This window comes from Delphinapterus leucas, chromosome 5, assembly GCF_059928025.1.
Source record: "Delphinapterus leucas isolate spDelLeu-1000000601 "Yukka" chromosome 5, BTC_Dleu_Yukka2, whole genome shotgun sequence".
Taxonomy (NCBI): domain Eukaryota; kingdom Metazoa; phylum Chordata; class Mammalia; order Artiodactyla; family Monodontidae; genus Delphinapterus; species Delphinapterus leucas.
In genome coordinates, this window is record NC_143133.1 from 125,682,657 (window position 1) to 125,709,990 (window position 27,334).

The window sequence follows — 27,334 nt, forward strand, 5'->3', positions numbered from 1 at the left end:
ATGTCTCCATTGTACTTAAATAAAACATGGGTTTTTCAAGTGCAACAGGGCACATGTGCTAATAACCTGGAGTGTTAAGCAAATGCAGTACTTTGTGGCAGATAGGTCTTTGGGAGTTTTAAGAGTGCCCTAGGTACAATAAAGTTACAATGTTCAGCTCTGCCACAATCCTGTTATCCCTCACCTTAGAAAATATTAAAAATGCAAATTAAAAAATATTTAGTGAATGAATAAAACATAAGACTCTTTTGTCCTTTTATAATACTGTAGATGGTACTAAAAGCAGAGAGATGAGAGGTAAACTCATGTTTCTGTGTTTCAACTGACATACTGTTCATCTTTTGTGAGAGTGATCATCTTCATGGTGAATTCATGTAATGACAATGCCAATATTCCCCTGTATCAGAAAAAGAAATTAGAAGAATGCAGTTGACTTGGCAAATATTTAGATAATCATTTTGTTTTTCAGAGTACCTTTAGTTAGGTTTAGGACAATTTGTAGAGGTTTTTTTGCCTTTTAATGAATATGGCTCTTATGCCCTAAACTTTAATCTGTGGAGATTCTGATGTATTGAATATGTAAATACATCAGAAATATGCTACACCAAAAATCATTATTTGCTCTCCCCAAAACGTTAAACTTGTGGATAATACAGGCTTTGTCACTGATAACTGAATGATTTTCTGAGTCATAAAACTTAATCTCTCTTATTTTCTCTCTACCATATCATAAATAATAGTTGGCTCAAGATAGTGGAAAAGAGAAGAGAGACAGAAGTTACAAAAATAAACCAGACAGAATTTAGAAATTCGCTACATGCAGTTTAGCATAAAATTTGCTGGTAACTAATATAAAATGAAAAATTGTTTCCTCCTTCCTCCTTCCCATCTTTTTCTGTGATTTTTTCTTTTTTTTTGCTGTTTCTCCCAGGAGTTCTAACATGTACCAATTGCCATTTTAAAGGTAGTCCAATTTTACGAATTTCAGTTGTTTTTACAAAACTCCTAAAAGGAGAGCTTTAGTGTTTCACCTCTCATCAATTCTGGTGTCCTCAGCCACTCTTTATCTTTCCTATTGTGTCTTGGCAGTACATAGTTTTACTTTGCTATAGATACTAGAGGATGAATTATCCTGAATTCTGAAATCACTCTGCCGTTCAGGAACAGTGTGAAACTGTTAATTAACCAAATCTACTTAGCAGGTGTATCAATTATTTTCAATGTATAAGTTGCAGTGACAGTCTTTGAATTTCTAAGGGAAGAAAAGGTTAGGTAAGGAACCAAAATACAAAATTAGAAACTGTTTCAATGGAAAAATAAATAAAATAAACCAGCAAACTGATTCTTTAAGAAATATGGAGGAAAAGTATTCTCTGGTTGTATGTGATAATAGTCTAATTCCAATAACAACTAATTGTACTAGCAAGGATGTTGAAAGATGGAAATTTTAAGGCTAAGTTTAGATTTTAAAGTACACAATTTTCAAACTTGAATGACCTTTTCAACAGTGAACACATGGAAAGTATTTGAAATTCTGAACATCAAGGAAGTAAATCTTAGATAGAACAAAGCATTCGTTATTTCTAATGATATTAAAATCTGGTTACTCTTCAGTCTTTTAAATGTCAAAACATATTATTTGTGGATGATCAGAGCAATATAAAGTGTTTTCTTGGGCAGAAAATAATTAAACACAAAATCAAGCATATCTAATGTCCTTCAAAAGTTACCAAAACATTCACTTAGAAAAGTGGTTTTGTAACATTCTCTCTTGAAATTAAATGAAATCCACATATACCAATTTAGGCAACAGATCTTTGGATCTGAAATCAGATTTGACACTCAAAATCTATTCATTATTTATCGTATCATGTGGAAGTGAATAAAGGTAAACAGACAGCAAAGTAAAGTTACTTAATGTTGAAAAAATATTTACAGTCACAGCTCAAATGAAATAAAACCTCTACTTAAAATCTGAAACACTTAATTACGAATGATACTTCTGTCTCACAATCACAGAATTTCTGATCAGAAAAATAATTCAAAATAATTAAAGCTCAATACCTTATTTATAGGTGAAACAACTCAATTCTAATAAAGTGCTTCCTCTTTTCCTGACAGAACAATTCTAGCACTCAGTAAACAAACACTAAATCCTGGGCCTTTGCACTGTATCACATTCTAAATTAAACTTTAACCACCAAGCATCACAACTTTGAGTTACTTTCTACCCTTCCCTCTGGCAGTACATTGACTCTGTTCTGAGTGCCTTACTCATTTGAAATATTGCTTTATTATCTAGAACACTATCTAGAGCCTTTATCCAGGTACTTCAAATCTTGGGGACTTTAGAGAACATTACAGAACACATTACTTAAGAAAGACAGAACAAGAGATAGGGAAAAGAGTAAAAGAGATAGAAAAAAGATCCCTTTTTATTTATCCTATTATTATTCACAATATAAAAGAGAGAAGTATCTCCTTCATGGAATATGATATCTCCTTCAGACATGAGCTTTGCTACTTAGTTCACAATTACAATGCACTAAATACCTTAATTTCCCACATCGATGTTGTCTCCAAATGAATTATAGTTAAAACAGTCTAATTTAGTAAACTTGTACAGTGTAACTTACTAATTTTTCCAGCCTCTGTAATGTATTTTCTTCCCACCTCACTCTTTTATCAATGCTTAATTCCATCAGAATAAAATACCTCAGTAGAGGAAACTGCCCAACTATTAATGTAACAAATTACCTACTTTTTGTTAAGAATAAAAATAAGACACAACCCCTGCTCGAAAAAAGTTCAGGGTTCAGTAGGTTAGAAGCAAGAAAAGAACTGATTACAATCAGGGTGATAGATCCAGCATTAGCACAGGATGCTGTGGAAGAACCAAAGAGAAGAATCCATAGGAAAACACACCAGGTTAAGGAAAGCTTTGGTATTATAGGAAAGGTTTCCTCAAGAAAATGGCATGTGAGCAATTACTAAAAAGTGAGAAAGTTTTGGTGGGGCAGAAAAAGAGGGAAAATTGTTCTCACAGAGAGAACAAGAAGTCTACTTGTAAGCGGAAAAAACATGGAGCTATAAGATGATGATTCTAGGAAATCTAAGTAATTCATGATATGTGCAACACAGAATGCATACAGAAATGGGAAGAAACATAAAGATGGAAATATATGATATGCAGACATCAGGGTAGCCATTTTTAAAGATTTCTGTTCACTCTAAACACATATAAACAGAGAAGTAGAAAATGGCCAAATACTATTTAACTGATTTCCTTATAGCCTATTCCGTAAAATGACAGATGTCTAGACTCAAGATTTCATGATGTGAACTTGGACAATATTAGAAGTTTGGAAATGTTTTACACCACCAACTAAACACCACTGTACCACTGCGTTGTAATCAGCTGAGCTCAGGAATAATTTTTAACACCACTTTTCAAATGGTTTCCTACAAGCATTACATTCAAATTTAGGAAATGCTGAAGGAAGAATGGTATAATTACTTTCATTGTGCTATTGTGAATAAACACCTACACTCTTATTATTCAACCTCAAATGTTCTTCCAACTAAAGAAGAAAAAAAACAGAAAATGCATTTTTAAAATATGTCCTTCAGTATTTTAGTGATATAATACTCAGTTATTAGAATTTTAAAAAACTAATTTTTATACATCTAGAACACATTTCCCCAAATACACACTACTAGGCTTATGTTCTTTTCTATTCATCACCTTCTTTATACATCACTATAAACCTGTAACAGGCTTTCTGGCTACCTGAGAAGAAATTGTGCCTTACAGCAAGTGGCATATTATATCCAATTTCATTTCCACCTCTTTTCCCTTCACTTTCGACACCTTTCTGCAAATCCCAGTGCTTAATTAAATACTTAGGGGTGTTACATGTGAAACATTTTGAAGTTGTTCAGTGGCGATGATTTACAGCAATATACAAGAAGACAGATGTACTGAGAAGGTTTGAAATGGTCCTATGTGTTATACATACTAAGATGGAGCACCTGACACTACAGTAATACTTATTAACATCCTAGGGGATTAGACCTTATCAAGATCCCCAGACTCTGAAGCCTATAAATGTTGCATATCTGAGGATACAGGACTGTCCTTTGTATTAGCATACCTAAGAGAAAAAACAAATTCAATGGGTTGATAAAGTACATGTTAAAAACAACAAATAATCTTTTCTACTGTTTGATTTCACACAGATCAACATGTACAAAGGTACTGCTGGATTTGTGCTATCCCATTTTTTTTTTGGTATAATTTCCTCAGTACTAAATATTTGGTAAGTCCTAGGATTATGATAAACATTCAAGAAATACCAATTGGTATTTCTGACTAACTGTGAAAGGACTGACACTAGTTTGTTGCATTTACCTCTTCAATAACCTCCTCCCATCACAAAATTAATGGCACAAGAATAAAGAAAACTGTAACAAATAAAGTATGAAAAGACGATTTAGAAGATAAAACAAGGTTTAAAGTGATTTGGGAAGACATATGCCATATATCTTTTTTGATCCTTGATAATCGCTCATGTCTCTTCAAATCTCTCATTTTTAAAGTATGTTTGCCTCCTTCTGACTGATTCCACAGAATTTCTTCTGATCTGTACTCTAGTTAGTAAGTTTCTCTTCAGCTGTGCTTATTCTGCTAACTTTCCAATGAAATTTTATCTCAATCATTATATTTCATATTTCTAGAAGTTCTCTTTGTTTTTTGTTTTCTGCTTTTCTTTTTTCTGAATTCTGCCTGGTAATCTTTGAGGGTCTTATGCTTTTACTAGTTATTTTGATTCTGTGTCTTATTTATTTAAACATATTCATTATATTTATTTTATATATATATATATTTTTTGCGGTACGCAGGCCTCTCACTGTTGTGGCCTCTCCCATTGCAGAGCACAGGCTCCGGACGTGCAGGCTCAGCGGCCACGGCTCACGGACCCAGCTGCTCCACGGCATGTGGGATCTTCCCAGACCGGGGCATGAACCCGTGTCCCCTGCATCGGCAGGCAGACTCTCAACCACTGCGCCACCAGGGAAGCCCTATTTTATATTTTGCTTTGTAATTTTTTTAGTCTGGTATTTTCATCGTAAGCATCTATGCTACAGACATCATTCCCTCAAGCATATTCACCACAAACACTTTTGCTACATAATAGGCCATAAGGCAATTTTGCTGTAAAAAATAAAATAACAAAAAATAAAAGAGCAATATAAAAAATGACATAATGAAACATAAGAAAGAGAACAAATTCAAAATGACTTTATTGAGAAATACAAAATATTTGAATATATTTAAAATGTGTGTAGATTCATGGCAATACTGTGCAAGTAACTGATTTTATTTTGTAGGCTGTACCTAAGCACTTGTCTTCAATGTCTTTCATTCATAGTGTTTTATACACTTTTTTTTCTTTTTGATTCATTTCTCTGTTTGGCATTGTAATTTTTCTTTTTCACTGAAATTTCTTCCTTCATTAAAAGAGGTATCAGTTCCAAAATACTATGATGCATATTTGTAACTGAGTTTTTTTTTTTCAAGTTTAAATCATTCTTATTTAAGCACTGATTTTACAAAACGTGATTGTTCAAAAGGTGAACTAAATTTACAGCTTAATTTGTTCATGTATTGATAAACTGCCTTCAAAATACATTGGAGATAGATGTGCATATAAGATTTTACTTGCGTTTTGGAAGAAATCACACAGAAGCTGCTGCTTTTTCAATACACTTGGCCAGTTGCACATTCTTTTGGTCAGCACTCCACAGTCATGCGATGTTAGAGTTATCCGGACGTTGCTGTACCCACTGAACCACTCCAGGTGATGATTCATCTTCTCTGCTTGCAGGGCAACTCGGGACATAAAGCCAAATGCCTGATTAAAATTTTTGAAAGGGAACTCTTTGTAGATGGAATCTCTCTCACTTAATTCCAGCCATCCTGCTGCTTTCAGGTCAAGCATAACTCAGTTCCTCTCCTCTGCGGTCCACCAGTGAGCACCTGCTGACATGGCCGCGAGGCACGGCTCCTGCCCCACCGCGTCCGGAACCAGCGCTGCGCCGCCCTCAGCCCCAGCAGCGCTGCCGCCAAGACCTCTGGCCAACAGCTGCCTGGCGTGCTAACTGCCCACCGCCCGGCCTGGCGCCAGGGGCCAAGCGGGTGTAACTGAGTTTTGTATTGTGTTGTTTGTTGTTTGCTCTTGGCATATTGTCAACATGTCCATTGAGAACTGACTCCCAAACCAGCATGGGCCCAAACCTTTCCACACACGTGCCAAAACCATCAAAAGCAAATCTCCAGGCCAGTCAGGATCTGATGGAAGATGCCCCCAGGCCTAGCGACATCTTGAGAACTCATGAACTATAGTCATTTGTCAAATGCCTTAGTTCCTTGACTCAACGGAATTTCTTATTTTCTTAAAAACTCACCTATGCATTCAAGTGATAGGTTTTTTGTTTGATTTTAATTTTATGCAATATTTTTAGGTGTTTTTACGCAAATGAAATCTAGGATATCTAGACTTCCATGTGTGCAAAAGTCAGATTTCTAAACATAACTGTACAAAATAGACTTTAAAAAACACAAATGAGAAATAAAAAGTAAATAGAATGAAAGATTAAAATGGAGAAGTCTTCAAGTATATGTTTTTTTAGGTATTAAGATTATCAATGATGTGTTTTATTCCTGATTATTTTGTATTTTACAAAAGGTTCTCTAATAAATATAAATTACATTGGAAAAGAAAACTGCTTTGTGCCAGGCATTGTTATAAATGCTTTACATTTACTACCTCACTTAATCCTCACAACAGAACTTGAAGTAATATTATTATTTCCATTTCACCAATGAGAAATTCAGAGACAAAAAATTCTGTGAAGCTTATAAAGTTAGTAAGTGTTGGGTTTTTTCTAATACAAGCTTTCTTCCCATAAAGGCTGCTTCTTAAACACTGTGCATTATTATCTCTCAGTATGTATTGAAACATTGTTTCTTCATTCCAACTTAAACACCTTCTCACTTTGGGGCAATAATAGTCTGAAGATCCCCATTCTAGTCCCTGGTTAGGCCTCTAGTTACCTACATGATTTCAGTACACTTATTCTTCTAGACTTAATTTTCTTAAAGTGTGAAACTAGTAATTTAAATTAGATAATCTCTGAGGACACTCCGGTCTAAGATTTTGTGATAGCGCAATCCTATCAGACAATTATTTCTAAGGTATCATGAAATTAAAAATTTACCATTTAATTGAAAGATTAATAGGGAATAAAAAGGGCTCATCTCCTCTGGGTAAATAACAAGGATCATGATTTCTGGATCCTATAATAAAAGTATGTTTAGTTTTGTGAAAAACTGCCCAACTTGTCTCCCTAAGCAGCTGTACCATTTTGCATTCCGACCAGTAATGAATGAGAGGCTCCGCACTCTCCCTAGCATGTGGTGTGTCAGTGTTCCAGATTTTGGCCATTCTAATAGGCCTGTAGTGGTATCTCACTGTGGTTTTAATTTGCATTTCCTTGATGGCACATGATGTGGAGCTGATGCTTATTTTTCATCATATATCTTTGGAGAGATGTCAGTTAAGGCCTTCAATTAAGTTCCATTTCTTGATGGGGTTGTTTTCTTATTGCTGAGTTTGTTAATTTTGGATAATAGTCCTTCATCAGATATATTGCAAATATTTTCTCCCAGTCTGTGTCTTGTCTTTTCATTCTCTTGAGTATTGAGATATTTTCATCTTTTTTATTCTTCTTATGTTGAAAACACAGAACTGAGTCACAATGTCCTGTTTTTTGTTGTTTTTTTTTTAAATAGATCTTTACTGGAGTATAATTGCTTCACAATACTGTGTTAGTTTCCGTTGTACAACAAAGTGAATCAGCCACATGCATACATATATTCACATATCCCCTCCCTCTTGAGCCTCCCACCCATCCTCCCTATCCCACCCCTCTAGGTCATCGCAAAGCAACAAGCTGATCTCCCTGTGCTATGCTGCTGCTTCCCATTAGCTAACTATTTTACATTTGGTAGTGTATATATGTCCATGGCACTCTCTCACTTCACCCCAGCTTCCCCCTCCCCCGCCCTATGTCCTCAAGTGCATTCTCTGTGTCTATGTCTTTATTCCTGCCCTACCACTAGGTTCAGCAGCACCTTTTTAATTTTTTTAGATTCCATATATATGCATTAGCATACGGTATTTTTCTCTTTCTGACTTACTTCACTCTGTATGACAGACTCTAGATCCATCCACCTCACTACAAATAACTCAATTTTGTTTCTTTTTATGGCTGAGTAATATTCCATTGTTTATATGTGCCACATCTTCTTTATCCATTCATCTGTCGATAGACATTTAGGTTGCTTCCATGTCCTAGCTATTGTAAATAGTGCTGCAATGAACACTCTGGTACATGTCTCTTTTTGAAAGGAAACTCTATACTGTTCTCCATAGTGGTTGTATCAATTTATATTCCCACCAACAGTGCAGGAGGGTTCCCTTTTCACCACCACCTTTCCAGCATTTATTGTTTCTAGATTTTTTGATAAGGGCCATTCTGACCGGTGTGAGGTGATACCTTACTGTAGCTTTGATTTGCATTTCTCTAATATTAGTGATGTTGCACATCTTTTCATGTGCCTCTTGGCCATCTGTATGTCTTCTTTGGTGAAATGTTTATTTAGGTCTTCTGCTCATTTTTTAATTGGATTGTTTTTTTGATATTGAGCTCCATGAGCTGTTTGTATATTTTGGAAATTAATCCTTTGTCCGTTGTTTCATTTCCAAATATTTTCTCCCATTCTGAGGGTTGTCCTTTCGTCTTGTTTATGGTTTCCTTTGCTGTGCAAAAGCTTTTAAGTTTCATTAGGTCCCATTTGTTTATTTCTGTTTTTATTTTCATTACTCTAGGAGGTGGGTCAAAAAAGATCTTGCTGTGGTTTATGTCAAAGAATGCTTCTCCTATGTTTTCCTCTAAGAGTTTTACAGTGTCTAGTCTTACATTTAGGTCTTTAATCCATTTGAGTTTATTTTTGTGTATGGTGTTAGGGAATGTTCTAATTTCATCCTTTTACATGTAGCTGTCCAGTTCTCCCAGCACCACTTATTGAAGAGACTGTCTTTTCTCCATTGTATGTTCTTGTCTCCTTTGTCGTAAATTATGTGACCATATGTGCATGGGTTTATCTCTAGGCTTTCTATCCTTTACCATTGATCTGTATTTCTGTTTTTGTGCCAGTGCCATACTGTCTTGGTTACTATAGCTTAGTAGCATAGTTTGAAGTCGGGGAGAGCTTGATCCCTCCAGCTCCATTTTTCTTTCTCAAGACTGCTTTTGCTATTCGGGGTCTTTTCTGTTTCCATATGAATTGGAAATTTTTTTCTTTTAATCCTGTGAAGAGTAACACTGGTAGTTTTATAGGGATTGCACTGAATCTGTAGATTGCTTTGGGTAGTATAGTCATTTTCACAATATTGATTCTTCCAATCCAAGAACATGGTATATTTCTCCATCTGTTTATGTGATCTTTGATTTCTTTCATCAGTGTTTTATAGTTTTCTGAGTACAAGTCTTTCGCCTCCTTAGGTAGGTTTATTCCTAGGTATTTTACTCTTTTTGTTGCAATGGTGAATGGGACTGTTTCCTTAATTTCTCTTTCTGATTATTTGCTGTTAGTATATAAGAATGCCAGAGATTTCCTAGCATTAATTTTGTAACCTGCAACCTTACCAAATTCACTGATTAGTTCTAGTAGTTTTCTGGTGGCATCTTTAGGATTTTCTATGTATAGTATCATGTTATCTGCAAACAGTTGCAGTTTTACTTCTTCTTTTCCAATTTGTATTCCTTTTATTTCTTGTTTTTCTCTGACTGCCGTGCCTAGGACTTCCACGACTATGTTGAATAAGAGTGGCGAGAGTGGGGCTTCCCTGGTGGCGCAGTGGTTGAGAGTCCGCCTGCCAATGCAGGGGACACGGGCTCGTGTCCCGGTCTGGAAAGATCCCACATGCCGTGGAGCAGCTGGGCCCGTGAGCCATGGCCGCTGAGCCTGCGCATCCGGAGCCTGTGCTCTGCAACAGGAGAGGCCACGACAGTGAGAGGCCCGCGTACCACAAAAAAAAAAAAAAAAAAAGAGTGGACATCCTTGTCTTGTTCCTATCTTAGTGGAAATGCTTTCAGTTTTTCACCATTGAGTATGATGTGTGCTCTGTGTTTGTCATATATGGCCTTTATTCTGTTGAGATAGGTTCCTTCTATGCCCATTTTCTGGAGAGTTTTTTTTGTTTTGTTTTGTTTTGTTGTTGTTGTACGCGGGCCTCTCACTGCTGTGGCCTCTCCCGTTGTGGAGCACAGGCTCCGGATGCGCAGGCTCAGCGACCATGGCTCATGGGCCTAGCTGCTCCACGGCATGTGGGATCTTCCCGGATCGGGGCACGAACCCGTGCCCCCTGCATCGGCAGGCAGACTCTCAACCACTGCGCCACCAGGGAAGCGCCCTCTGGAGAGTTTTAAACTCTCAAAATTACTAAGAGACACTGAAAGGAAAGTTTAAATGAGTTATTGTCTCACTACTTTCCAATGGCTGACCTAGACCTCAAAAATAAATTCTTAAAATATTTTGGCAAGAAATGCAATATGAGATTTCCATTTAGAAATATTTGGTTGAAGCCAGGGAAGGTCGTTTATAGAATTTTGTTATGATTGGGACTCTGCAGTCAGATTGCCTGAGTTCAAATCCTATTTTATACTTAATATTGTATAGATTTTGCTACTTTACTCTGCTTTGGTGTGCATTGTTTCCTGTGTTAAGTTTGGATAATTCTACTACTACGTCATAGCACTGTCAGGATTAAATGAGTTAATATGTATATGAAGAATGTCAATTAAGACCTGGTATATAATAAGGTTTTATTTATGTAATGTTAGTTAATGTGGTGATTCTGCTGATTTGCTGATGTTGCTGCTACCATATAGAATTTTAAGGAGAAAAGAAAATTTATCTAAAATATATTCTGAAGTTCAGAATACCACAGTCAGTGCTGCTTCATGTAGAAAAATCCAGGAAGCAGCTTTACTAGATATGTGTTCCATATGTGTACATGTGTGTGTTGAGAGAAGGGGTTATAGGCTGACCCAATCTCTGGTCATTAAAGTCAATTTAAAAGCAATCTAGGTGTCAATATACCTTGAAAAACCTAATACAGTCAGGTGAATATTAATTTGCTTCTCTAGAGACAGTAAGCCTCTCTTTAGGAGAAACTCTAAACCTCTGAAACATTGCTCTGTTAACTACTAGAGAAAAAAAAACTGACAACTTATTATTACTTTATGGTCATTTGTACATGGGTTCATTTATTTTCTGTAGTTCAAGTCAGAAATATGATGAATACGAATTTGTTTCTATATAGAGGGTAAGCCTCTCTTTAGCAGAAGTGTTAAAGCTCTAAAACTACCTTGTTAACTATGAGGTAAAAAGCTTACTATTATTACTTTATGGTCATTTGTGCATGGGCTCATTTCTTTTCAGTAGTTCAAGTCAGAATTATGATGATGAATGATGATCTTTCATAGCTATTGGTTTCTATTATACACCATTTGCTTTTATGATTTTTTTCTAATTTTTATAAAAAGCTTCCTCTTACATACTACACTTTAAATGGCCATGTCTATTATTACCCTATTAATTTTAAAGATGGGGAGATTGAGGCTTATACAGAGAGTTACCATCTATAGGTTCAGGGCTAGTAAAGAATGTGACTTAACTAGGATTTGATCTCACTTAAGCCTTAAGAATTGGAGCTGAGCCCGTGTCTTTGTAGAATCTGAGAAATTTTAATATATGAGCCATAATATTAATTTTAATTAAATGTACTAAATCTGGGACTTTGTCATAGATGTATATGGCTCAAGAATAACTTGTTTTCCAAATGCTAGCCACAAATTTATGCCATACCATGTGGCTCTCTTTTTTAATAAGATGGTGAAATTCCATATATAGTGGAATTTTGTGGGGTCTTTAGGTCTAAACAAATAAAAGATAATAAAAATGGGAAGGTTATATAATTCTGAGCAAACCTTTCTTTATAAAATATTTATTCTCCCTTATCCTTTTATACAGTTTGTTTGGAAACAATTGGCAAAAATTATAATCTTCAATTTTATGGTATAAAATGTCAGTTATGTTCATAGATAAAGTATTTTTGAATAATGCATTCATGGAAAATATTGAGTTCCAACTCAGTGGTGCCACCTTTTACACAAACAGAAGGAATATGACTATGTGGGTGTTAGTGGTGCCACAGCGTTTACTATGCTAATTACTCCAGGAAAATCATAGCAGAAGGAAAAAAATCTTGCTTACATGAACAGAATTAAGTTCTTCTTCAAACTATTTTGGTATGAACACATGCCACTACCATCGCTGACTACTAAAATACACATATATCTTATTCCACTGGAATAAAATCTCCTCAGAGCAAGGATGATCATAGATAGAGATCTTTCTATTTCCAGGACTTAGCTCCATGTTTACATATAGTTTTCTTAATTTAATAACTAAGTCAATAATATAGCCATGTTTCATATAAGCTGGAGGAGTCTCTTTCATTACCCAGGCGAGAGAAGATAAAAATCTATTTTTTCTTGAGTGCCTGTTTATTCTTGTGATGTATAGTTCACATTAAGGATAAGCTGGACATATATATATATATGATGTATTTACATTAAGATGCAATTACAGTACATTCTAATCATATAAAGAAAATAACGTATTTTACTCAACATAATAACAGTTAAACATACTGCTTCAATGTATATAAACTAATGCATGTTCACTAAATTGAAGTTTTTATAAAAACTTGTAACTTTTCTTTAAACAATCAGCCTAAAATCTTCAGAACTGTATTAGCTTCTCACAGATCACTTTAGAGCTTATTTAAATATTAACCTAGACAACAAATTTTTCATCTTCAAAAGCTTCCTAATGGTGCTGAACTTTATATATTCAAACTAACAAAATATTTTTGGAAAAACCAGAAACTTCAGGTCCAGGCTAGCATGGGCCTGCATACTGTTGATTTTTGTGGATTTAAAAATAAATGCCATCACTTAATAGATCATGTAGACTTTCCAATCCATCACTTACTGGAATCTCACAATACATCTGTGAAGTCATCTAGGTATTATTTATCCCCATTTTGCAATTCAGGAATATTTACTCATAGAAACTGCTTAAGAGTCAGAGTCAGAAACAAAACTCATGCTTTAGACTCCAGATTGGACTCACTTTCCACTATACCACTTTAAATAATTAGGGAAATCTTCTCTTTTAAAAGAGATTGGTGTTCACTGTGAACAAATAAACTCTGGAAAATCCCAAGGGAAAAACAGAATTACAGCAGAATTCTATAAACTCTTGACTTCTATTTCCTTTCTTACCACTCTCTTTTACAGAAACATCAGATCTCCTCAAATATTCACATGTGGACTGAACAGAAACAAGGAGAATATGGAAAATACATCCATTCCAAGGGAAATTATTTTCCCTTTCTAATGGCTCATTCACTCACAAGATTTCTTATAATTTTAAGAAATTTCTGAAGATAATCCCTAACCATAAATATAGATAAAATAATATTTATACCTAAAATGGTGACCTTCATTATGCTGACAGATTCTGAATATTGCTGGAGAATATTATGAAGGGTGGTCTTACATAATCTCTTACAGATTCTTGCTATGAAATCTCGGTTTGATTCTTACTATGACTCAGAAGTATTTTCAACCATCCCTAATTGGCATTCCCCAGCAGCATTTCCAAACATTTTCCACTCTCCACTTCACTTCCCCAATGTTCCACTGCCTTAAGTATTATTGAGATGATTATAACCACTTCCCGTGAATTTCCTCAACTTTCCTTCTCCGTATCAATAAAATGATTGTTTCCTTAGGTCAAAGTTCAAGATTTACCAAATCTTTCTTTTTAACACCTTACTAAGCCAAATTGCTTTTATAAATTTCTGTCCCACCCCCTTGAGATTTTTTTCTACTCAATTCAAAAATACCCCCATGTGTTCACGTTCAATGTTTCACTGAATCCTAGCTATTCATATACATATAACTTCACCATCAAACACTGAATAAAGACTCTACTGGTGTTGTCCACTCCTTCCCATCCACTTGCTCCTTACTGCTTGTGCTGGTCTTCCATTAATACCACAAACACTATAAAGAAACTTCTCTGTATAATTTAATCATGGGTTCTTCATCTCTAGAATCCATGGACTTGGTACAGCCCATATCCAAACAACATTTAATGACAGTTAAGATAACCACCCCCCATTGGGAGATTGGGATTGACATGTATACACTGATGTGTATAAAATGGATGACTAATAAGAACCTGTTGTATAAAAAAATAAATAAAATTTTAAAAGATTTTTTTAAGTGGGTCAAACTATAAATTTAATTTATGTGGGGTCTTGTGATACGGACCCAAAGCAAAGGTAAAAAAAAAAAAAAAAAAAATATAACCACCCTCCAAAGAAGGGTTTTCTCCTCGGGGATAATGATCTCTACTGGTTCCTCTTTCAATTTCAAACTTGTTCTTTCTCTATTTCCTTTTCTCACAAAATATAAGTATTTGCAACGATACATCAATTGGTTTCTCTCCTCCCCTCTATTGCTCTTTGGTAATCTCATCCCATATCAGCTTTAACTTTCACCTCCAGACAAAGTGATGTTAAACCATTGCTCCATCCTTTCTCTATAGAGCCCCAGTGCCACTTTTCAGTTATATCCTGAAATATATATTCAGACAGGGGTTAAAATTCCAACTCTGACACTTATTAGTTATTTAATTTTGGTTAAAGTTGACTAACCTCACCACCTTATTTTTCTAATATATACAAAGGCCTGTGTGAGGAGTAACTAAATATTTTATGTAAAACTCATATGACTATGCCTTAACATACTAAGAATTCAGTAAGTGCTAGCTACTGTTTACACTTACCCTATATGTCTTACCTTTTATGTTCCTTATTTCTATTAATTTTTTTATTTGTCTAGTTCCAAAGGCCAAAAGCTAGGAATCTTCTTTGATTTTTTTCCTTGTACTGGCCCCAGAATTATAGTAAGGTCCAAGTCTTCCAGCAGCATAGCTTCATAGCAGTTCACTTTTCCCCTTCCCATTATAGCTATCCTAGTCGGAGAACTTATTACCTCCCATTTGGACAATTTCAACAGATTTCCAACTGTTTCCCTGATTTCAGATTCTTGACCTCTAGTCTATCATTTATATATTGTGGGATGCTGTTTTCTTTCCTAATGTAGATATACATAAAAATGCAATCATTCCATAACTCAAACCTTCTCATTCTTTGCTATTTCCTAAGATATTAAATTCAGAAACATTAGTTTGATATTCAAAACCTATTACCAGCTCATTTTAATTTACTATGCCAACCTTTTCTGGTCCTTAAAATAGATAAGGTTCCACAAACTAAACTATTGTTTTTTCCCTACCCAGAGTCCACTTTTCTGATACTCTTCTCTCCTTCTGAAATACTCTAATAAATGAATTTCATATACTCCCTACCATTAATTTTTTAGCTAAGGTGATACTTCCTCTATAAAATCTTAATCTTATGATCTGAAGTTCTCTATCCCTACTATAGAAGGGGGAGGGATGATGTGGAGCTTCATAAATGACAAAGTGTGAAGCTCAGCAAATATCCCCTAAAAGCAATGATAAAACTGGACAAAGTTGACCAAAAATTTTTTTCAGGGTTCTTAAATCTAACCAAAGGCATACAACAAATTGAAAATTACTTATTCAAAAAAAAAATACTGAACATTATTTAAGAAGAGTAAGTCCATGGCATTTTAGCCTCACCCCCAACCCCACTCCTCAGTTCCACTGGAAAGGCAGTTCTAGCAGCTAGGGAAGGACATGAAAACCAAAAGTTTCCATGCCAGGAGGTTGAGGATTTGATTCGGGGTGGTATGTGGGGAAAAAGAATCATACTCACAGGCAGTAGAGAAAATGATAACAATCTAGGTATCAAACAATTAAGGAAGGTCAATACCTTACAAACCTGAGGCTGCAATACAAGTTGGATCAAGCAACAGACCAGAAGACTAGCCAGAAATTTAACAAGGCTATCTGGGGGATAAGAGAGTCATCGTGGGCCTTGATAAACTCCCATAAATCCTATAAATTTCCTCAATGTGATAAAAGACCTCTATGGAAAATAAACAGTTAACTCATACTCAAATGTGAATGACAAAATGTTCTCCATCTAACACTGGAAACAGGAAGGGTTTTCTTGCCTCAAAATTATATTCAACATTGTATTAGAGGTTCTAAGCAGTGTAATCATGAAAATAGATATTTTTTAAATAAATAAAAATTTTAAAAGCCATCTATATTAGAAAGGGAGGATTAAAACTTTTCATTTGCATAACATAATCTTGTTTGTAGAAAATCCAAAGGAATACATGAAAAACTTTTGAGTTCCTCAAGGCCACAGGTGACCAGGTCAAAATATATATATATTTGTATATAAATTATTTTTATATATTAGGAAGAACAAACTGAAAATAAAATACAGGAAATGACTCCATTCACAGTATCATGAAACTGAATAATATCTTAAGGAAGAAATTAAAAGCATAAGACTTGTACAGTGAAAAGCAAAAAATATTATTAAAATAATAAAACATTATTATATTAAAATCATAACATTCTAAAAAATGGAGATACATTCTACGCTCATGAAATAAAAGATTCAATATTCTTAAGATGGCAACCTTTTTCAAATTGACCTATAGATTTAATACAACCCTTGTTGATTTCCCAGAAAGCTGTTTTGAAGAAATTAAAAGCTGATCCTAATATTTATATAAAATGAGAAGGACACAATAGTCAAATATAAGTTTGAAAAAAGAGGAAAAAGAATTTACTCGATTTCAAAACTTATTGTAAGTCTACAATATGTTACTGGCATAAGGACAGGCACATAGATCAAGTGAACAGGATTGAAAGTTCAGAAATAAACCTATATGTTTACGGTCAACTGATTTTCAACAAAGGGGCCAAGGATATTCAATGAAGGAAAGGATAATCTTTCTATGAAATAGAGTAGGCAAACTGTATATTCACATGCCAAAATACTGTCTCATACCACACTCAAATACAAAATTGCTCCTAGGCCTAAATATAAGGAAATAAATATATAAAATTTTAAGAAGAAAGCAGGAAAAATCATAGTGACCTTGAATTATTCAGAGAGTTCTTAGATATGATGTCAGAAGCAAGCTACTTAAAAGAAAAAAAATGATAAACTGAACTTCAGCAAATTAAAATTTGCACTTCAAAAAGTACCATTAAGAAGAGAGGGAAAAAAGACTGGGAGAAAATATCTGCAAACCATATATCTGATAAAGAACTTTTATCAAGTATATATATAAAGAATAAAGTTAAATAAGTCATAAAATCTAATTAAATACAAATAAGATTTGGATAAACACTTTATCAAAGAAAATATACAGATGGCCAGTAAGCACAGGAAAATATACTCAGTATCATTAATCATTAGAGAAACAGAAATTTAAACCTTAATTAGATTCCACTTTATATGTTTCACAAAACTGACAAGGATGTGAAGAAACTAGATTCCTCATACATTGCTGGAGGGAATGTAAAACTGTACACATTTTGGAAAACAGTTGCACAGTTACTTAGGAAGTTAAACATTAATTTACCATATGACTGAGCATTCCCCTTCCAAGATATCTACCCAAGAAAAATGTTATGAACTGAATGTTTCTATCCCTCCAAAATCGGAGTGTTGAAGCCCTCAACCCGCAGTGTGACTGAATTTTTGAGATGGAGCCTCTAAGAATATAATTAAAGTTAAATGAGGCCACAAGGGTGGGGCCTGATCTGAAAGGATTAGTGTCCTTAAACGAAGAGACACCAAAGACCTTGCTTTTTCTCTCCCTCCATGCACACACAAAGAATAGGACATGTGAGCACAAAGGAAGAAAGCAGCAACCCAAGAGTGTTACCATCAGACACCGACACTACTAGAAGTTTTATCCTGCTGCCCAGAACTGTGAAAAAATAAATTTCTGTTCTTTAAGTCACCTAGTCTGTGGTGTTTTGTTACAGCAGCCCAAGTAGATTATGACTCAAAATAAAATATATATGACCTTACAATGACTTATACATAAATATCCATAGTAGCATTTTTCATAATAATCAAAAAGTGCAAACAATCCAAAGTCTCTTAACTTTTGAGTGGAAAAACAAATGTGATATTTCTACAATGGAAAATTATTCATCATTGGAAGAAATATATTCTTCATACATGCTACAACATGTATGAACATCTAAAACTCCTTCTAAGTGAAAGATGTCAGACACAAAAGACTATATATTGTCTAATTTCATTGACATCAGATGCCTGGAAGCAAAAAATCTGTAGAAACAGATCTGTGGTTGGCTGAGGCTGATGTGGGAATGGGGATTGATTGATTGCAAATGTGCATGAGGGATTTTGTTGGTGATGGAAATGTTCTAACAACTGGATTTTGGTAATGGTTGCACAACTCTGTAAATGTACTACTGATAACTGAATCGTCATTTAAAACAGATGGATTTAATAATATGTAAATTATACCTCACTGCATCTGCTGGAGGAGGAGGAAGAAGAGGAGGAGAAAAAGCAGCAGCAAAAAGGAAGATAGACACAACTGTGGTGGGAAAAAAACAGAAGTGGAGTATAAAAATAAATAAATAAATAAATAAAAGTTTTTTTAAAATAAATTAATTTTAAAAAAAAAGAAGTGGAGTATTTCGTTCTCCCAAAGTTGGGTATCCTCACCAGGGTAGCAGGAGCAGTAGAATATCTGCCTCATATAGTAAGATGTTTACAGAGGTACTTATAATTGTTATGCTAAGGTTGAACCTACTGGAACAAGGAAAACCCAAAGAGGGTAGGTTTAAATAAGATAGAGAGTTATGCTAATATATAACAGTTCACCCAGGGTAGCTCTGCTCTACAGGAGAGCCAGGTTCCTTCCGTCTCATTCCTCTGAAACCTGCTAGTGCATAGTCCTTAGCAGCATGGTGAGAGCTGGGTCACCGACACAGCAATATTCCAGTTCATTGAAAGGGGAGAAGTATTGTCTAGGGCAAGTAGCTTGTCTTTAAGTTGGAAATGACTTGTAACTTGTCCATACTTCAACTCACATTCTATTGGCCTTCTATATAACTGCAAGGAAAACTTGAAAATGTACTTCTATTGGGGGTGAGGGGTAAGGATCCACCTAAAACTGCTATCGTGGAAGAGGAGAAGAATCTATTTTGAACAGTTTAATACAGTGGATGAAAACAGTTTATTCAAATTATGGTAACAGATAATAGCAATAATCCATACAAACTGCTGATGGTAAAGAGATTAAGCTTAGGTAACTAGCAAGTACACTGACTCTCTTCACAAGCCTGCTGACAGGATTTCTACACACAATAGAAAGTCAGACAGGCTGCATCTATAATGTGTGGAAATAGGTGGCTGGCATCAATCCTAGGGCTGAAGTTCAAATAAGGGCTTCAAGTTACAAAACAAATTTGCAAAAACCAGGCAGGGCCTGAAGATGTAAGAGACCACAGGTACCAGCCAGATAATTTATAGGTAGTTACAAAAATAAAATAGGTCCACAATTAATGGAAATCAGGTATTAACGTGGTACTGAGAAGACAGGCGAATTCAAGTTGCTGATATTACTACCAGAACTTGTACACACTCTCTGCCGTCCCGAGGGGCCCACATCACCTGCTCCCTGTCATCTTTCAGCTCTCTGCTCAAAATCATCTTCTTAGAGAGCTCTTTTCCTGACTGTTCTCCTTAAAATGATACCCCTAACTTCATCATCACTAACCCTCTTATGCTGCTTCATTTTTAAAAATTTTTCATACCAACTCTTCAACCTGAAATTGTATATATAATTTGTTGTTCCCTCAACTAGAATATACGCTCCAAGAGAGCAAGATATTTATGTTTTCACTAATATACGATGAGTTCCTAAAATAATTCCTGGCTCAGAGTAGATATTCAATAAATATTATCAAATAAATTGAATGAATGCACATACATTAGCAGCATAGCAAGGTTGGCAACAAAGCTGAGATGATGTCAAATGTACTGTTATATTTGGTACCAAATACTGGGGTCACACTGAACATGTAGGAAACAAACAATTATTTCTAGTTGTGGGTGAGGAAGAAAGTAAAAATATAAAACTAAGATCAGCACTCCTAGAAATCCCATAACACTTCATTTTACTGCTACTGAGAACTTTATAATTGATTACACTTTGTTTCAAAATTTCTTATATATATGTTAATGTTATTTATGTCTGTTACTTGCTAAACATAAGTTACTTGAAGCTAGAAACCGCATTGATTTCTCTTGATATCTCTTTCAGCAATAATTATAGCATTTTGCAAATTAAAAGCGCTTAATAATATTTATTTAGATGGAAAAATAAATTAATCAATAATTAACAAACAATGAATGCTGATTTTCACAGATTGCAGAGCATTTTTTATTCAAATAAACAAGCTTCATCGGCTACTTTAATAATATGACCAATAAAAAATATTTTTAATTTAAAACAACTACCTCACTTAAAGAAAAAAAAAAGAGAGTAATCACAGACTACGCATATAAAAGAACCACAAAACAGGATATCATTATTCTTCCCCTACTTCTGTCCACCTCGGTTAGGAAACAATCCATGTTTTCATGTAACAGCACAGTGCCATGACACTCTGAGTTACAGCACACAATGCCAAATGTGTAGTAAAAATCCTCTGAGAGCATTAGCCAATGCATATGCATAACACTTTTATATTATAAAACTTGAGGGCTTATCTCTTTCTTTAATGTGAAAAGCAATTACTCTTCTGTAGATGTGGAATAATTATTTTAAAAATATCACTTGCTCTTAAAACACAGCGGAGGCATTGTGCTTTTGAAGCAGCCACTTTGAGCTCAAATCATTTTCAGTACTTCTGCTGCATTACCAAAAAAAAAAAAAAAAAAAAAAACACTAAGACTTTGCTATATGAAGGCTGATGTCATTATTAATGTCTTTATTCATGCTTAATTTTACTTGCTGAATCATGACTTTCTCCATGCTGAATTCACTATTCTACCACTGGTTTTGGAAAGGTGTGATCTTGAAGCTGGGAACAAGACAAAGACCTTGACAGAAAAGTTACCTTTCTTTCCTTGTGGCCTGATGCTTCCATTCTCAGTCCAGCCCCACGTCCAGATCATATCTTTCACAGTCACAAAGATGTATTTTTGAACATGGCTGCTTCTCTGATTAGATCTTTTCTCCTTTCAGAGTAGAAAGCATGCCTTACTATTCTTCCTCTTTATTTCTTCTTTACCTTCTCCCTTAACTCACCATCCCTAGGCTGTAAATCATTTTTTTCTACTGAATTTTGTATTTTGTTCCTCAAGAAACCACTGCCTAGTAATTATGTTATCTGTGCACATATATTTCTTCTTCCTTAGTGGTTTAAATCTTTAAAGATGCAGAGTGCTCCTAAGTTACATCTATATTCTTCACTAATTCTACCTCACTATCTTGTACTGGGATGCTGAATAATGTTGGATGAAGGAAGGAATAAAGGATCTTACAATGTTCGTTATGCTTTTGTGGACCTTTTCTATGTTTCCTCTTTCTCTGCTGCCGGCTGTTTGGCCATTTGCTGTTCATTAGTATCTACTAAACCATGGGTCTGGGAAATAAAGAGATAAAATGCAAAAGTTCTTTTGTAACTTGCTAGTTTCTTCTTATTACTCTTTATAAGTTACTAGGTAACCAAAAAATCTTGGCTGTGCAATTTGTCCAACAATAAAATGTGTTTTTTTATTTTTTTCCTGTAGCAACTTAATAAGGAGTCTAGTTTGTACAATAAAGCACTCCTACAAAGAATGGAATAAAAGAAAGATATAAGGAAATTCTCCCCATAGAAAACAGAGTAAAATATTCAAGAAGTTGTGAACAACTTCCTTAAAGTAGAGGATTTTCAAAAAGAGACATTTAAGATACACACCTGGAACATTAGTTTTCATCAAGTTCATTCCATTTGTCATATTATTTTAAGTAAAAAGAATTATGTTTTCTCCAAGAGAAGTCACTCGACTATGCTGTGGGGTGGCCATTTGGAGATCAGTCCTGCTTCTGGTCAGATCTCATGCCCTTCTGGAGGGATGCTGCCTCTCAGCATCTTTAACATCAAGTCAGCCTTTGTTGTGCTGCTAAAATACCAACGAACATGAAGATTTCATCTTGTAAAAGACAGAAGATAAAGGTCTGTGTGAGGTGTTCTTTCTAAATTTTGCAATATGATGTGCATGCATTAGTCTGAATAATACATTCCAACAGATAACACTTCCTGATTAGATTGAACAAGTCATCAACTCACATAGAGTGAGCTAAGATGAGCTTTTATACATAGGCAGTTGAATGTAGTAGTTAGTACTGATATGAGCTAAAATCCCAATAGGAAACAATGGCAAACTCAAAACAGCGTAATTTGAGAAGGATTTATTTTTCAAAGACATAAATTACACAGATATGGGTGGGATGCAGCAGAAAAACGAGGAGTAGTACAAGAATTCAGAGGTAGTAGCAGTGAGGTAGTAACCAGTCTTAGGCCCAAAGGATAGACAGGAGAGAAATTTGTGGAGTTCTGAATAAGAGTGATAAAGAGCAGGCTGCCTTTAGAAAAGCGTGACTTTGGTTTGAGGTAAACACCCAGCTCAGGGTGACCTCACACAGGAGACAGAAAATAAATACCCTGAACTCACTCTCCTCTTCCCACTGATATATGTCTGGGACTCCTAATTAGCATTCTTAAACAGAAACCAGAGTAATCCAGGAACTATTTTAAAGGTCTCAGATGTGACCAGTTAGCTCACCTAACTGTACCTCAGTTTCTTCAACTGTCAAAAGCAAGTAAGAGTAACTTATACTGCCTTATAGCTTATAAGGCAGTATAAAGATTAGGTGAAAAAAATGAAGCACTTCTAACAGCTCATGGGATATAATAAGCTATAAGTAAATGCCACTTCTCATTCTTGGGCTTTCCAAATGATGCTCTTTTGTCAAGAGTATACAGCAAATATAAAAGCCACAAAATGATGTTTCTTTCCTAGTTTCAGATATTAATGTATCTCTGTGCATTACTCTGTATTAAAAGACCAAGAAAATTGAGTAAAATTCTTTCTTTTTTAATGTTTCACCTCATTCCTTTTTCCTTTTCACTTATATGAAAAGCCCAAATGTTTCCATACCTATATTCAAAATCAGTTACAGACAGGTGAATTTCAAATCCCAAAGGGTTTAAGAATGACATCCCCATGCCCCAGATGTCAGTGAGACCTGCAGGACCATCAGAATTTCCTTTAGAACACACTCCATTTCCAAAGGGAAAAACTGAAGCAGATTTGGGTAATGAACTCATGAATAACATTGCTACCCAGCAAATAATGACTTCATTGATAGAAATAAACATTTGCAAAGCAACAGAATAAAAACTTGAGTCTTCAAAAGATAATCAAATCCCTCAAACACATGGAGCAAGCCCTGCCTCCAAATGGTTTTCTCATATGTAATTGCCTGGAATGCTATTTCCTCTTATCTGCATGGCTAGCTACTTGGCAACTTCAAATCTTAGCATAAATGTTCCTTTTTGTATTTTCCATAATCACTCCATCAAAAATGAACTCCTGGTTTTAAACTGCACACACACACACACAGCCCACCTGTTATTTGTTATCATAGTATCACCACAGTATCATTTGCTTTGCTTTATGCCATTCTACTCTTTTAAAAAAAAGAATATTTATTTGCTTCTTTAGCTCTTTTTGTATATCTCTTTTACTAGATTATAAATTCCTTGGGTGCTTGAGGTTAATTTATCTCATTCATCCGTATAAACTCCTAATACAGTGTACTGACTCGTGCATTAAATGTATCTTACAAATAAATGAACACTTGTCATTTTCATTTTTTAAAGAATAATGAATTGTTCTTGGTGATTCGTAGTTTTCTTCCAGTTGGTCTCCCCTTCTCATATTTAAGGTTTAAGCAATTTCCAAGGAAAGGAAGTGTAAACTAGTGATTCATTCTGTGCTCTCATGGAGCCCTGGCATAAATTTTTGATAATGAATAATGGTGGTTTAACAACAAGCCTGCCTGGTTCCACTGTAACAGATATAGTAAATAGGGGGTTAAAATTACCCATGAAAAGCATGAATCAACTTTGGAAGGATTACCACAAGAAGGAAGTGCTTGGTGAACTTATTTTGAGATAGATAGATAGAGATATAATATATATAATATATATGGTATATATCATATACACGTTTATATATATGATGGCATGCATGGCATATATGGTATATAACATATAGACATAGTTTAATATAAGCCTATATATTTGTATGGGTGTGCATATATAACTGTATATATATGATGAGTTAATATACAGGTAAAACTCCTTTAAACTGGGCAAAATAACCTAGAAATTCAAAACAACAAAAAGTTAAACTCAAAAATTTCAAACATAAAAATTATTGACAAATTAATGTAGCAGAATTAGAACAGGATTTGGGAGCAGACAGAATGAGGCTGATGTGTCAGTTTCTCTTTGACCAATAAGAATGTGTCACCTTTTTCTTTTTTTTATCCCCTAGGAACTTTCTATCATCAGAGCTACCTACACCGTGCTCAGTTTTAATAATATGAATAAGCACACAGGACCACCTCAACATATTGTTTGATTTTATATAAATGTAAATTCAAAAGTAAGGTACAAAAATTATTACTGATTATTCAAAGTCACTCTATTCAAAAACATTTTCTATACAAAGATCATATCTGACTTTGATTTGTAGAACAGTTTCTTTTTCCCAAAAAAAAATTCTGAAAAAACATATTTATTTTTTACCTTGAAACATATTCCTCATGTATAATAGACATTTTATGTCTTTTCTATGTTTTTCAGTCTTTTTTATGTTTGAAAATACAGCTTAAGGAATGAGCTTAGCCATTTTATTATATTATATTAGGCTATCAGGGACCAAAAGGCAAGTATGTCTTGAAATGAGCCATGAATTCCTGAGAAAATAACATGATATTATGAGTTACTGAAGAAAATACTGGAAATTCAAAGAAACCAATGATCAAGTTTTTAGAGTTAATATTTGCCCATATTGAAATGAAAAAGTGCAGAACATAGAAAGATAACCTTTTAAACCATCATGTCAGAAATAAACTCAAAATACCAGAGACGATGCACCTCTCAAAGTATAAAGTTTTCCTTGAATTCACTTCTATATTTGACCTTCACATATATCACTCTTCTACAACATTATGCCTCTCTACAACTGAATTCCATTTAGTTATGACTCAGTGCCTTATTTACTTCACTGATTGTATTAAGCCTACACAAATCATCAGAAAGCTTTAATTTGGTCCCCACAGGCTTTCTCTACTTCCCAGAAATGGTAACAAGGTATTTTAAATCCTCCCAACCCTAAGTACACATGTTGCAATATCACTACTATTTGCCAAATAAATTACACTACAAGTGTAATTCTCATCTTCCTGTGCTGACTAGCACAGCTATCCCCTGAAGACAGAAAAAAACAGAAGCATTTAATTTATATAACATTTTTACAACCCTACCATTCAGGATCTTGATAAGGAACAACGAGGGGGAAAATAAAAGACACTGATTAGGCAGTTATTAAGCTTAGTATTATCAATGGTATGCATGGGAACTACCAATACATGTGGTAAAGGATGTTTGGGAAGGTATATAAATTTATGATGGACACATGCAATGGTGCTAAGTCATCATGTACTCCACTATTATTAAAATGCATTTAGATTAGTAGAGGAACAAACCATAATTGTTAACCCCATGTACTCATCATACAACAATCACATGATCATAGTATTCCTATGGAGTATGTATTTATCCCCATTTTATGAATAAATTGAGGCTCAGAGACAATAGGTGTGTTCAAGGTCCCACAGATAATAAGAGATGAAGCAGCATTCATATAAAGGCAGATTTATCTAATTCCATGGCCCATGCGCTTACATGTTTTTTTCCCCCAAGCAGTATAAATGGTATCAAACTAAAGCACATACTGAACCAAATGTAGATATTGTGAGTGAACATAGTACAATATGAAGAATCAAGGATCGAAAAGGGGATGAATGAGGAGTTTTTACAAAGCACTGTAATTGGAAGTCAAAAGGAAGAGGAGAACCTGTAGGTCAGGATCTAACACATGATAATAAAGGTTAAGCTAACTGTGTTAAGATTATAAGGCAGCCAGTGGAGAGCGCAACATTATACAGAGTAATCTCCTCAAGGCTGAAAGCTTAGAGGCACCCCAAAAGTACTTGCTGAGTCATTCTTTTTTTCCCAGAATATGCAATTACCTATTGCACATTGGCTTGTGTGTCCTGCTTTTAAAAGCAAGTGTTTCGATGATGATTCTTTTGAAAATTACAAAATAATTTGACAAAATATTGTATGGATACTACAAGACTATGCATAACGTGATTCCCATAAATCTAACAATACTTGTCAGGTACATGCAAAAAGAAGTTGTTAAATGTTAAAACAGAAAGTCGGATTACTTTTGTTCTCAAATTAAGCAAGTAGACTGGATCATGTGAAAGTTGGATATTACTGATAGTTTTTAAATTCTGAATATAGTTAAGTCATTTTTGGTTTGTCAACATGAACAAACTATTTTTATGACTCATTACAATTGCCGAGTGTACATAAGTGTGGTTTTTAACCTCATAAGCCATATATTCCGAGTCACTTTATGACACATAGATGATTCTTTTACCAAATCAGTATCATAAAAGGCCGATTAAAAACTGAATTATGCTTCCATAATCATGCACTCTATCCACTGAGGTAGCAAGAGAACAGAAGAAAGGGGTATGATATTATTACAAGAATAATATTTGGTAGAAAGAAAGAACACTTAAGCAACAACCAAAGGATACATCTTTACTTCCATTAAACACAGCTTTCATAGAAAGTTGCTAAAGATTCTTCTAAATAAAACAGGATCCAGAGCAGCACACATTGCTAAAATATATATTTTATGAGGTAGCTTACACAGCAGTACACAATTGTAGATAGTAGGTAAAAGGCCCCAAAGCAGAA

At 34.7% G+C, this 27,334-nt stretch overlaps 1 protein-coding gene across 1 annotated transcript in view; it reads right to left on the reverse strand.

Annotated features, from left to right (window-relative positions):
• Positions 1-5,559: 5,559 nt before the first annotated feature.
• Positions 5,560-27,334, reverse strand: part of LOC111179071 (uncharacterized) — a 46,703-nt gene continuing 24,928 nt past the window's right edge. Inside the window, 4 exon segments of the mRNA XM_089911280.1 lie at positions 5,560-5,786; positions 5,789-6,061; positions 6,064-6,238; positions 19,839-19,954. Of these exon segments, the coding sequence (XP_089767406.1) occupies positions 5,740-5,786; positions 5,789-6,061; positions 6,064-6,238; positions 19,839-19,954 (611 nt within the window). The 3' untranslated portion in view covers positions 5,560-5,739.